Below are 13,812 nucleotides of genomic sequence, written 5' to 3' on the forward strand. Positions count from 1 at the left end.
ACAGAAGTAGCAAATCAGCATCTCCAGGGAAAGATAATTTTAAAAAGCACATTATAGTATTTGATGAAAATGGTTTTGTATCATGAAAACAGTAAAAACTATACTTTATCAAAAAATACACGAGAATTCTCCACACGAGGAAAAATATTAGACAATGGTTTGTGCCCCAAATGATTCCAGCTAAGAACTAAGGCACTAATATTATTTTTCTTCTGGCTTTCACTTAGAAAACATTCTGATAATCTGCCATCTTCCCAATTTTTATGTCTTCTTTCTCTATGCCACATACTTGTTTTGTTTATCTCTTAAAGGTAATTCACAATTATGGTAGAAAATATGGAAAATATAAAGTATAAAGAAAAACAGAATCACCTGAAATGCTACTGTCCAATCTTATATTAATATTTTTGCTATATTTAAAACATACCGGCCGGGCGTGGTGGCTCACGCTTGTAATCCTAGCACTCTGGGAGGCCGAGGCGGGTGGATCGCTCAAGGTCAGGAGTTTGAGACCAGCCTGAGCAAGAGTGAGACCCCCATCTCTACTAAAAATAGAAAGAAATTATCTGGCCAACTAAAATATATATATAGAAAAAATTAGCCGGGCATGGTGGCGCATGCCTGTAGTCCCAGCTATTCGGGAGGCTGAGGCAGTAGGATCGCTTAAGCCGAGGAGTTTGAGGTTGCTGTGATTGAGGCTGACGCCACGGCACTCACTCTAGCCTGGGCAACAAAGCGAGACTGTCTCAAAACAAACAAACAAACAAACAAACAAACAAAAAAAACCATACCTTTGTCTTTGAGAGTAATACATGTATACATGGTTTTTAAAAGTCAACTAGTTTAAAAGGATAAATAGTGAAAAAGTCTCCCTCCTACATTACTAATCCCTCATCTCCACCTATTCCTACTCCCCAGAGGCCAACTGCTGTTATCAATTATATCTGGTAGGATACATGCATATGTATACATATTCTATGTATTTTTAAAATGAGTTTTAAAACAAGTGAAATTATAGCACATACAATATTATCTTTCTCATATCTTTTGTTTTCTTTTCTGTGCTATTAAAAATTCTTTAAAAACATAATAGTCACACTATGGGTCTACCAAGCATTAAATAATTCTTTCAGGCTGGGCGCGATGGCTCATGCCTGTAATCCTAGCACTCTGGGAGGCCGAGGCAGGTGGATCACTCAAGGTCAGGAGTTCAAGACCAGCCTGAGCAAGGGTGAGACCTCGTCTCTACTAAAAATAGAAAGAAATTATATGGACAACTAAAAATATATATATATATGTAAAATTATGGCCAGGTGTGGTGGCTCACGCCTGTAATTCTAGCACTCTGGGAGGCCGAAGCAGGTGGATCACTCGAGGTCAGGAGTCCGAGACTAGCCTGAGCAAGAGCGAGACACTCTCTCTACTAAAAATAGAAAGAAATTAGCAGGCCAACTAAAAATATATAGAAAAAGTTAGCCGGGCATGGTGGCACATGCCTGTAGTCCCAGCTACTCGGGAGGCTGAGGCAGGAGGATCGCTTGAGCCCAGGAGTTTGAGGTTGCTGTGAGCTAGGCTGACACCATGACACTCTAGCCCAGGCAACAGGGTGAGACTTTGTCTCAAAAAAAAAAAAAAAAAAAAAAAAATCCTATAAGTAGAATTATCAGATCAAAAGGTTATAAACACTAAGGTTGTTTATACATATTGCTTAGTTGCCCTCAGAGAGAGTATATCACTTTATATGTGTACCTGAAGTATACAAAAGTACATATTTCATTTAACCCTTGTGGATACTAGATATTAATTTTCTAGGTTATTACCAATTTGATATAAATTTTGAATTTCTGACTCAATATTAGTAAATAGAGGTGGGAGGTACATCTAGAAGAAACAAGGCGTAACTAAAAAATTCTAAGATAGGCCAGGTACATTGGCTCATGCCTGTAATCCCAGCACTGTGGGAGGTAGAGGCAAGAGGATCATCTGAGGCTGAGAGTTTGAGACCAGCCGGGGTAACATAGAGAGACTCTGTCTCTACAAAAAAATTAAAAAGTTAGCCAAGTGTGGTGGCACATGTCTATTGCCCCAGCTATTCCAGAGGCTGAGGCAGGAGGATCACTTGAGCCCATGAGTTTGCGGTTGCAGTGAGCTATGATGACACCACGGTACTCTAATCTCGGCAACAGAGTGAGACTCTTTCAAAAAAGAAAAAAAAAGAAAATAATAAGATTAAAGTAAAATAGATGTCTATAGTCTAAGTATATACCTTATACAAATACTACTTATGACCCTATTAGTTTAGACAGTTTAAATATAATTTTTTATTTTTTTTAGAGGATAAACATTTTTTAGGGCTAGGTACCTATTAACAAAATTCAAGTAAAAGGCTATAAAACAAAAAAAAACTAGATTAAGATGGATTCGGCCTATCCCTGAACAGCTGAACCTAGAACCACTGCAAACAAATCCAGCCTAAGCATCATGTTCTCTGGTGGTATTCTCCAGAACACAGTATTTAATTAATTACTCATTTACATCGTTGTCTTTTCATAGCAGTCAGTGGACTAACTGTATCAGAAGCACATGGGAAAGTATTTAAAAATAACAAAATACATGCTTGGACTTCTTCCCTGGAAATTTCAATGCCATAAGCTGGAATGGGGCCTGAGCACCCTTAGTCATAAAAGAATTCTTAGTCTCTTCTGAGTTGCTGGAAATATTCTATGTCTTGATCAGGGTAGAAATTGCATGGATATTCGCATATGTAAAAATTCATCTAGCAGTATAATTAATATTTGTGCAGTTTACTGGGTGTAAAATAGACCTCAATAAAGAAGTAAATAAAAGAAAAATGTGTTTAGGCCGGGCGCGGTGGCTCACGCCTGTAATCCTAGCACTCTGGGAGGCCGAGGTGGGCGGATCGTTTGAGCTCAGGAGTTCGAGACCAGCCTGAGCAAGAGCGAGACCCCACCTCTACTAAAAATAGAAAGAAATTATATGGACAGCTAAAAATATATATAGAAAAAATTAGCCGGGCATAGTGGCGCATGCCTGTAGTCCCAGCTACTCGGGAGGCTGAGACAGGAGGATCGCTTGAGCTCAGGAGCTTGAGGTTGCTGTGAGCTAGGCTGACGCCACGGCACTCACTCTAGCCTGGGCAACAGAGTGAGACTCTGTCTCAACAAAAAAAAAAAAAAAAAAAAAAAAAAAAAAAAAATGTGTTTAAAAAAATTTCTCCATATGATTCATTCCCAAGGATGTGGAAAACACACTATTTTAAGTCACTAAAGCAACTGATCACATCTCCCCCATAAATATGTTCAGTTGTCTTCAATCTCATGACAAGTTTTCATGCTAGTTTGAAGATGATTTTTCTTCCTTAAAACTTTAATAAAATGGCAATAATAAACGTTATTTACTTTGACGTGAAGGTCTATACAGGGTCTTTTTATCCTAAGTACTATCATGCCACTAGTCTATAGCGGTTAAAATACAACATTACTAAGAAAAAAATGGTTGGTCCACATAACCTTGGCATTGCCACAAAAAGCATTTTATATAGAAAAGAACAAATGTCCTTTGCTATGTTGGTTATAAACAATTAAAAGTGCAAAAAGGCTTTAAAAGCAGTGATTTTTTCCCCAGTTTAAAAAATTGAGACATAATTCTCATACCATAAAATTCACTCTTTTAAAGTATATATTTCAGTAGTTTTTACAAGGTTGTATAAACATCACCACTATCTAGCTCTAGAACATTTTTATCACTCCAAAAAGAAACCCTATACCCATTAGCAGTCACTCTCCATCAGCCTGGCCGCCTACTCCCCTAGAAATCCCCAATCTACCTCTGTCTACTCTGGACATTTCACGTAAACGGGATCATATAATGTGTTCTTTTGTATCTGGCTTCATCCACTTAGCTTAAAGTTTTCAAGATTCATCCATGTTGTGACATGTATGGGTACTTTCATTCCTTTTTCGTGTCAAATAACATTTCATTGTATGGATACATAACATTTTGTTCATCCATTCATCAGCTGATGAACTTTTGGGATTGTTTTAGAGTCATGAATAATGCTGCTATGAACATTTGTGTATAAGTTTTTTGTGTGAACATGTATTTTTAATTCTCTTGGGTATTTATCCAGGAGAGGAATTACTGGGTCATATGGTAACTCTGTTTAACATTTTGAGGAACTGCCAAATTGTTTTCCAAAGTGGCCGCACCATTTGACATTCCCACCAGCAATGGATGAATGTTTTAACTTCTCCATATCTTCACCAACACTGATTATTGTCCATCTTTTTTATTATAGCCATTCTAGTGGGTGTGAAGTAGTTTCTCATTGTGGTTTGATTTGCATATCCCTGGTGACTAATGATGCTGTGCATCTTTTCACATGCTTAGTTCAAGTCAGTGGTTTCAATTTTAACCCTAAACTTTTGTGGATTTGAATGAAACAATTCAGTAGCCCATTTAAATTAACTTAGGGAGAGTGGGTTCCTTACACAAACATCTGGAGACATATCTTCATTTGAGGTGATGCTTTCTGTAGTTTTGAGAATTGCAAGGGGTCTTCGTTGGGCTAAAACCGGTGGAGGATCTGCAGGAGGACTGGACAAAGACATGTTCCATTGAGCAAGTTTTTTTCTATTTACATAGATAATGGCAATCCCCTAATTCACCCTCATTTAAAATAACAAAAAACTTTTAAGTAAAAAGCAAACAAACAAACCTTTCATTCTTTTTTTCTGAAAGAAGAAACTCGTCAAAAATGGAAAAAGGTACACTGGGACCTATAGAGAGAAAGACTAGATATATACTTTTGGAGTAAATGCTTTACTCGTCAACACAACTACATTAATTAATTAATATTTTATGTTGTTTAAAAGCACAAAGGCAATTTTTTTTATAATGAAAAATCTTAAACATATAAAAAGGGTCATTTAATAATTTGACAATTACCTAAACATAGATGATCTTATTTCATCTAGATTCTCCACCACTGCCACTACTCCCAAAACCCAACTCAACAGGATTATTCTAAAGCAAATCTAAGACATTATATCATTTCATCTGTAAATATTTCAATATGTATTTCTAAAAGAGGCTTTTTAAAAAAAGCATAATCTCAAAACATGATACTCACAAAATCAACAATTTCTGATGAACAAAATCTCCATTTGGAAGTTTTACAATTTACTTATTCTTTTTTAAAAAATTGTTTTTAAAGTTTATTTGAATTGGTAATGCATTGTTAAGATCCATATATTGTGGCTGGTTCACTCCGTTTAGCAATTTTTTTCTATTTACACAGATAATAACAACCCCCTAATTCACCCTCATTTAAAATAATGGAAAACTTTTAAGTAAAAAAAATTAAAAAATTAAAAAAACAAAACTTTCATTCTTTTTTTCTGAAAGAAGAAACTTGTAAAAAACTCTAATCTTGGCCAGGTGCGGTGGCTCACGCCTGTAATCCTAGCACTCTGGGAGGCCGAGGTGGGAGGATCGTTTGAGCTCAGGAGTTCGAGACCAGCCTGAGCAAGAGCGAGACCCCGCCTCTACTAAAAATAGAAAGAAATTATCTGGCCAACTAAAAATATATACAGAAAAAAATTAGCCGGGCATGGTGGCGCATGCCTGTAGTCCCAGCTACTCGGGAGGCTGAGGCAGAAGGATTGCTTGAGCCCAGGAGTTTGAGGTTGCTGTGAGCTAGGCTGACGCCACGGCACTCTAGCCTGGGGAACAGAGTGAGACTCTGTCTCAAAAAAAAAAAGAAAAAAAAACTTTTGTGAAGGCACTCTAGCTGGGCAACAGAGCGAGACTCTGTCTCAAATAAAATTAAAAAAAAACACAAAACCTCTTATCTCTCTTTTATTCTATAGAGTTTTTGGGTAATTTTTTTTTGTTGAAGAAACTAGGTTGTTTGCCCCATAATGCTGGATTTTGTCAATTCTATCCCCCTATTGTTTAACAATGTTCCTCCATGCTTTGTATTTCCTATAAATTCGCGGTTAGAATTAGAGATTTAATTCAATTTTGTTTAATTTTTTTGGTTTTCTTCCAAAACTACTTATAAGTGAATATTCATGTTTCTACCACTTTTAACATGTTTCTGAATAGAAAAGAAAACCAATTTGAACATAAAATAGCTTTAAACTTTTTTTTTTTTTTTTTTTTTTTGAGACAAGAGTCTCACTCTGTTGCCTGCGCTAGAGTGAGTGCCGTGGCGTCAGCCTAGCTCACAGCAACCTCAAATTCCTGGGCTTAAGCGATCCTCCTGCCTCAGCCTCCCGAGTGGCTGGGACTACAGACATGTACCACCATGCCCGGCTAATTTTTTCCTCTATATATTTTTAGTTGGCCATATAATTTCTTTCTATTTTTAGTAGAGACGGGGTCTCGCTCTTGCTCAGGCTGGTCTCGAACTCCTGACCTCGAGCAATCCACCCGCCTCGGCCTTCCAGAGTGCTAGGATTACAGACGTGAGCCACCGCGCCCGGCCAGCTTTAAACTTTTATCCCTCCAAAAAACACCACACAGTAACTAAAGATTATTTGGTAATTAATATAAAATTAAAATTATATTTAAATCAAATACTTTGAAGCACTGAGGAATCTTATGAAAACACTCTTTCAAATGTCTATCCTATCTCAAAGCATATGATTATACCGAATTCCTTGATTCAAAGACATAATAATATGCTAGTCCCCCTCTCAGCTTTCTTTCAATCCCTTTGCCATAATTAAAAAAATATTTATCATTTGTTACATAATACATTTGTCACCAGCGAGTTCTTCACAAGGCTGTCAAATACAACTCACCTTTAGGGTGAGGTTGTTCCTGCCAAATGTTTTCCGCAAGTGAAGTTTCTCTGTGAAGAAAATTGTTTTAAAATGTGCTCAATACCCTCAGAAAAAATTGTTTAATTTTTAAAAGTCGAAGAGGATTTTCCATCAAATAAAATCTTCTTTAAAAAAAAGAAATTATTCTACTAATGTCAATCCAAATTTTCTTGATGGAACCTTTAGTCATTAAAAATGTTATAGAAGTATATTTGATAATAGATGTTAAATTGCATTAACAGTATAAGCAGATTACAGCATAAGCTGCCATTTTTATAAAACAAAATAAAAATAGAACACAAAAGGAGAGATACAACAGTGTTATAGTAGTTATCTCTTGGTGGTAGAAATAGGTAATTTTATTTTTTAAAAACATTATTTATATGTTTCTAGAAGAAACATGTAGTTTTTCATGGGGAAAAACTCAGCGCTCTGTCCTCCCTCATCATCATGAAAATGTATGTTGCCACATACATTTTATAAATGTATAAAGACTTACAAAAATCATGTTTCAATACTGTAAAAGTCAAGGAGACTTCATGGCACCAGAGAGTCAAAGGTTGGTTCTAAATGCCCTCCTATAAGCATTGTCCCTTTCATCAATGTGTTCTTACCTGGCACAAGAGTTTACTGGACAAACAGAACTGGACAGAGTAATTCCTGGCATTTCCTGAGACTTGGAAGCAATTTGCAGTTCAGTTGTCTCTTTTGTAGGCACCTTATCTTCTTGCTGTTTGCATCAAATCAACAAAATCAATATTCTTCTCATCCAGAAAAATGTTATCTATTTTCACTCTCTAGCTCCAACATTACTTTTACCACACTCTTTCCCTAGACATCCACTAACCATATAAAATGGCTGTACCACAAAAGTTCTTTCCAATAATTTCTGTTCCTAGTACAAACTGGTACTGTTGTACTCAACTGAGTAGTGCCAAGGATATACTGAATTTTTTTAGTTAAGTCCACTTTAATGGAACATGACTAGAATAAAAAGCTAAACTCAGAATTAACAAAATAACGGTAAGTATAACTAAGAAGTCAATATATTACATCACTTATTCATAGGCCACAAATTCCATTTGAAGTCTCCTGTTAAATCACCTTCCCGCTCAACTTTCCTACTACTAATAGTTAAGAAACTACCAGAAACTCTGAATGGGGATTGGGAGGACTTTTATACTGTTTAAGTTTATTTCAACCAAAGCATTAGTTTTGTGTATCAAAAAGAAAAATTACCTGATCACTTGCTCTTTCTTGCTGAGTAGTTTGGATTTCTTTTAGCTTCTTCTCCATTTCTTCAATCTGTTTCTGCATTTCTGCTCTCTTTTCTGCACTGGTCAATAGCTCAGCTAGAAAGAGCAAAGTCACCTGAGATATTTTTCCTCTTAGCAACTTATTCTATTGAAAACTGCTTTTGGAGCTCATGTCCTCAATATATATATGTTACTGATACAGATGAAAATGACATAAGTGGAACAAGGTCTCCAACTTGAGGTCTAGGCTTCTATTCTTTTATTCAGTCAATAAAAAACAAAATATGGACTGTGCACCAAGCACAATTCTGAGCACTTAGGTTTCAGTGGTGCATAATAAAAAGTCCTTGGTCATGTGATGCTAACACTCAAATTTGGGAGAAACACACACACAAATTGACAAGAAAATCAGTGTTGGCTGCGCATGGTGGCTCCTGCCTGTAATCCTAGCACTCTGGGAGGCCAAGGCATGAGGATTGCTTGAGCTCAAGAGTTCAAGATCAACCTGAACAAGAACAAGACCCCAACTCTACTAAAAATAGAAAAATTAGCTGGGTGTCATGGCATGCACCTGTAGTCCCAGCTATTTGGGAGGCTGAGGCAGGAGGATCACTTGAGCCCAGGAGTCTGAGGTTGCTGTGCACTAGGCTGATGCTATGGCAGTCTACTCAGAGCAACAAAGTGAGACTCTGTCTCAAAAAAAAAAAAAAAAAAAAAGAAGAAGAAGAAAAAAGAAAAAGAAAAGAAAATCAGTGTCTACAAAAATAAAATAAAATAGGTGACGTGAAAATGTGTGACAGGGTAGGGGGATAGAGGACTATTTAAGACCAGTGATATGGTAAGATCATTCTGATAAAGTGACATTATAAAGCTGTAACTTGAGTAACAAGGGGCCAGTCATACAAAGTTCTGGGGAGAGGTTCTAGGCTAACGAACTAGCTGGCACAAAGGCCCTAATGCAGGAACAGGATCACTGTGTTCAAGAATCCAAAAGAAGGCCAGTGTGGTTGTAGCATAGTAAGAGGGACAACAGAAAAAGATGGGGTTGGAGAGGTTAGCAAAGGCTAAGGGTTTTCCCCATTTTTGTTTTTAGAGATATGGTCTTGCTATGTTGCCCAGGCTGGTTTGGAACTCCTGGGCTCAAGTGATCCTTCCACCTCGGCATCCTGAATAGCTGGGGCTACAGGTGTGCACCACTGCGCCTGGCCATGTGGGATTTTGAAGGTTAAGGTAAAGAGTTTGTACTGTATTCTAGACAATGAAAAAACACTGAAGAATTTTAAGTAAAGGAGTAATATGATCTGACTTTTTGAAAAGATCATTTGCTGTGAACAAAATGGATTGTAGTAGGGCAAGAATGAGGGCAGAAAGCCTAGTTGCAGTAGTCCAGCTAAATGATTGTGGTTTGGATTCAGGTGATAGTGGGTGTCTTAGTCCACTTGGGTTGCTATAACAAAATGCCATAATGAAGTGGCTTATAAAAAATTGAAATTTATTTCTCACAGTTCTGGAGGCTAGGAAGTCCAAGATCAAGGTGCTAGCAGATTCAATGGCTGGTAAGGGCCTGCTTTCTGGCTCATGCATAGCACCTTCTCATTGTGTCCTCACATGGTGGAAGGGGCAAGAGGCCTCTCTTCTAAGGGCATTAATCCCATTTGCGAGGAATCTGCATCCATGACATAATCACCCCTTAATACTATCACCTTGGGAATTAGGATTTTAATATAGTGAAATAGTGGGAATGGAGATAAAGATTTGGGGAATATTTTTGTGGTAGAGTTGACAGGCTTATTCATTAGATATGGGGGAATGGTAAGGAAAGAGGGATCAAAGATAACCTGGTTGTCTTAAACAACTGGGTGCTGGCCAGGCGTGGTAGCTCACGCCTGTAATCCTAGCACTCTGGGAGGCCGAGGGGGGTGGATTGTTCAAGATCAGGAGTTCAAAACCAGCCTGAGCAAGAGTGAGACCCCGTCTCTACTAAAAAAATATAGAAAGAAATTAGCTGGACAACTAGAAATATATTTAGGAAAAATTAGCCGGGCATGGTGGCGCATGCCTGTAGTCCCAGCTACTCGGGAGGCTGAGGCAAGAGGATTGCTAGAGCCCAGGAGTTTGAGGTTGCTGTGAGCTAGGCTGACGCCACAGCACTCACTCTAGCCTGGGCAACAGAGCGAAACTCTGTCCCCCCTCCCCCTAAAAAAAAACAACAAAAAAACAACTGGGTGCATGGTGATGCCTTTTATTGAGATGAGGAAGACTGAAGTGTGGTGTGTGGTAGAAATCAGGAATTCTGTCTTGGCTATATTGAGTTTAAATGTCTATTAGTATAGCCAAAGGCACTAAATATGAGCCTAGATTTCAGGTGAAATATCAGGGATGGGGAGATAAATTTGACAGTCTGTGGTTGTAAACAGTATTTAATCCATTACCTAGAGATAGTTGTAGAAAGAGAAGATAATTGGAGTATTCCAGGACTCTGTCCTAGTCCTCAGGAAGAGGTCCTGCATGACAAGAACAGTAGTAAAGGAAACTGAGAGGGAATACACAAAGGAAGAAGCCAAGAGAAGCATTTCATAAAGCAATTCATCAACTGTGCCAAATGAAGATCAGGACAAAGAAATGGCCACTGGATTTGGCAAAAATGTTTTCTGGTGACCACGACCAGAGCTTTTTCACTGGAATAAAAGGAATGCTTCGGGAAATAATAAGCAGTAAAGACAACAAGACTGATTACAGTTCTCAAGAAATTTTGCTGTGATGGGAAGTGTAAAAATGGGCTAATGGCTGAAGAAGAACATGGGGATAATGGTGGGCTTTTTTTTTGAGACAGAGTCTCGCTCTGTTGCCCAGGCTAGAGTGAGTGCCGTGGCGTCAGCCTAGCTCACAGCAACCTCAAACTCCTGGGCTCAAGCGATCCTACTGCCTCAGCCTCCAGAGTAGCTGGGACTACAGGCATGTGCCACCATGCCCGGCTAATTTTTTCTATATATATATTTTAGTTGGCCAGATAATTTCTTTCTATTTTTAGTAGAGGCGGGGTCTCGCTCTTGCTGAGGCTGGTCTCGAACTCCTGAGCTCAAATAATCCACCCGCCTCGGTCTCCCAGAGTGCTAGGATTACAGGCGTGAGCCAGGTGGGCTTTTTTTTTAATGAGAGTGTATTTGTATGATGATGATAATGGTTTAGTACAAAAGGGAAAATGCTGGGGGGAGGGGAGGAGAAAACTGTAAGGGCCAAATCCTTGAGGTGGAGGGACTCAGCTCTAAAACCCAAATGGACGGTCGCCTTAGATAGGAACGGAGAAATTTGTAATAATTTTAACAGAAAGAATGTCAGAGTATATGGGTACAAATTATAGACAGTAAGACTGTAGATATGGTGGTGATAAGAAAATGGAGTTACCATTAGATTACTTCTATTTTCTCAATGAAGTATGAAGTAAAATCATAGCTGAGGAGGAACAGGGGTGAAGAAGATGTGAAAATAGGAGAGAAAAATTAAATTAGTTGTTTAGCAAAGAGAAGAAATTCACCTACCGGGGAACTGTAGACTGCTAAAACTGCTAGGCACTGGTGAATGCCCATTTGAGATTTGTGGTCATAAAAATAAGTGAGACCAGTACACACAATTGCATTTTTCTCCAGTTACATGTAAACTTGGGTGCAGGTACAGAATGCAAACAGATAGCTGAATTTAACCAGGGTTGAGGTTTTCCCAGGTGAATACAAGAAAGACAGGCAGATAAAGGGGTTAAAGGTATTTATAGGGGAGTGATTATAATGATTGATGTGACTCTAAGCTGGGAAGAAAGGAAGTCAGGATATAAAAATGGTAATGAACAGGAAAAAAATAAACGTGCTAGGGATGAATTAGGGGTCTCAATGAGGCCAAAGAATTCCAGGAGTGGAGTCCTAAAGTAAGCAAGCTAAAAGAAAAGGTGGTAGTCAAAGAACAGGACTCTTCAAAATAGAGATTTCTGCAGTAGTATGGTTACTGGGTAATAAGGTCACGATCAACAGTAAGACCATGGGAGGCGGTAATGGGTAAGGCTGAGAAAGTGATCATAGGAGATACGGTAGTTAAGGAATTGGGAAGCCATGGTACTGGGTGGGGCAGGGGTGGAAAGGAAGATACTCAGGTGCTTAGTTAGTTAATGAATGATGGGCAATGACTTTGAGGTGAGAACACTAAGAAGGCTCAGGAGGTAGGAAAAAATTAGAGGACATAAATCTGAGGGAAGCTAGAATTTTTCAAAGAGGAAAATGGTTTGGAAGTAGCAACCGAAAGAAAGAATAACCTTGTCTCTAGGCCTAGATCATGGCTTCCTCTTTTCTTGTATTGCTCCCTGAGAGTAAGTGGTTAGCAACAGTCTTTGAAGCCAGTTTTCAATATTAACAAGAACCCACATTTATAGGAATGAGGACTTACAAGGATACAAACTATACATAGATGGGAAGTTACAAGATCATGAAACAGATTCAGAGACCAACTCAGGAAATGATTATTAAAAAATCCTCAGGAGTCAATACCTTCTTTTACCTACCCAAATCCCACCTAACCCTACTATAGGTCCTTCTTTGGCTAACTGAAAATAAAATGGACTTTCACTGTATTTCTATATACCTGGTATAGGCTAGGTTTTTCCCTTAAGGAACAGTTTTTATCAAGATATCTAGGTCTTTTTCCAGTTCATATTTAGTTACCCTGCTAGCCTATTTCTTTATTGGGGTGGTTCCCATTTTTTAAAAGCCTTATTCAACTAGCTCCTTGCTTTGCAACCATCCTTCTCTCCTACCTAGACACATAGGTTCCATTTTCAATATATTATTTGAACCCACAGCACTTTTGTCAGTCTTGGAAAGCACATGTAAAATATGAAGCCAATTCCAAACTAATAGTCTGCTTTACAGAAGTTTGCTTCTATCTTGTCACCTGGAACTCGGAAGAGACTGTTTCTCAAATTATAAGTGATGTTTAAGTTTCCCAGCTAACCCCACAAATGCCTTCCTTTTAAGGGAGCTGAGCTACAATAGTAGATTATGCTGGGTATCCATGTATAAAGAAATATTACTTTCTTCTTTCCTGATATAGATCCTAGTCTAAATGGAAAACATTTGTTTTTGGACCTTCCCCCACCTCATTTTTTGTACCCTTCTCACTCTCCCTTCACCTTCTGATGCCAGAAGCCCCAAATGCCAGACTTCTCTACTTTTCAGCCCATTGTGCCCTACCTTCTTGTCTCCAAATACTCCAGCCTCCAGAATAAGAAGTGTTTCCCATTTCCCAAAAATTCCTCATATCTCAATTTCTAGTAAAGCTTCCCTTATTTAGAAAGAAAATAACATCTTTAAGAAACAATATAAATATCATCTCAGTGACTTAGGTGTGACCAAGTATGTTAACCTAAATAAGCCCTTGGAGAAATTTCAGGCAGAATGTCAAAGGTAAAGTGAAGTATTTCAGGCAACATCAGGAAAAGTATTTAAGGGTGAGACATGGCATGCACATACATGCACATCAGGGATCACAGCTATGTGCTTATGGAGCCGGGGAACATCAGTTGTTCATATGGTTCAGGGCTACTTCTCTTTTACTTCTGAACATAGACTCAGGTCCCCCCCCCACCCCCCACATCCCTAGGAGTTTTCATGGAAGGCAGCAATGGAAGTTCATCTTATATACAGAGAGAAACAGTATAACCA

At 38.4% G+C, this 13,812-nt stretch overlaps 1 protein-coding gene across 1 annotated transcript in view; it reads right to left on the reverse strand.

The window, feature by feature from the left end:
- BUB1B (BUB1 mitotic checkpoint serine/threonine kinase B) overlaps positions 1-13,812 on the reverse strand; it is a 69,874-nt gene that overhangs the window by 29,833 nt on the left and 26,229 nt on the right. The window contains exons 10-14 of the mRNA XM_069492230.1: positions 8,091-8,203; positions 7,466-7,581; positions 6,831-6,880; positions 4,739-4,799; positions 4,512-4,617 (exon numbers count right to left, since the gene is read on the reverse strand). Coding sequence (XP_069348331.1) covers positions 4,512-4,617; positions 4,739-4,799; positions 6,831-6,880; positions 7,466-7,581; positions 8,091-8,203 — 446 coding nt within the window. The remainder of the gene's footprint in view (positions 1-4,511; positions 4,618-4,738; positions 4,800-6,830; positions 6,881-7,465; positions 7,582-8,090; positions 8,204-13,812) is intronic.

Source organism: Eulemur rufifrons, chromosome 2 (assembly GCF_041146395.1).
Source record: "Eulemur rufifrons isolate Redbay chromosome 2, OSU_ERuf_1, whole genome shotgun sequence".
NCBI classification, from domain to species: Eukaryota; Metazoa; Chordata; class Mammalia; order Primates; family Lemuridae; genus Eulemur; species Eulemur rufifrons.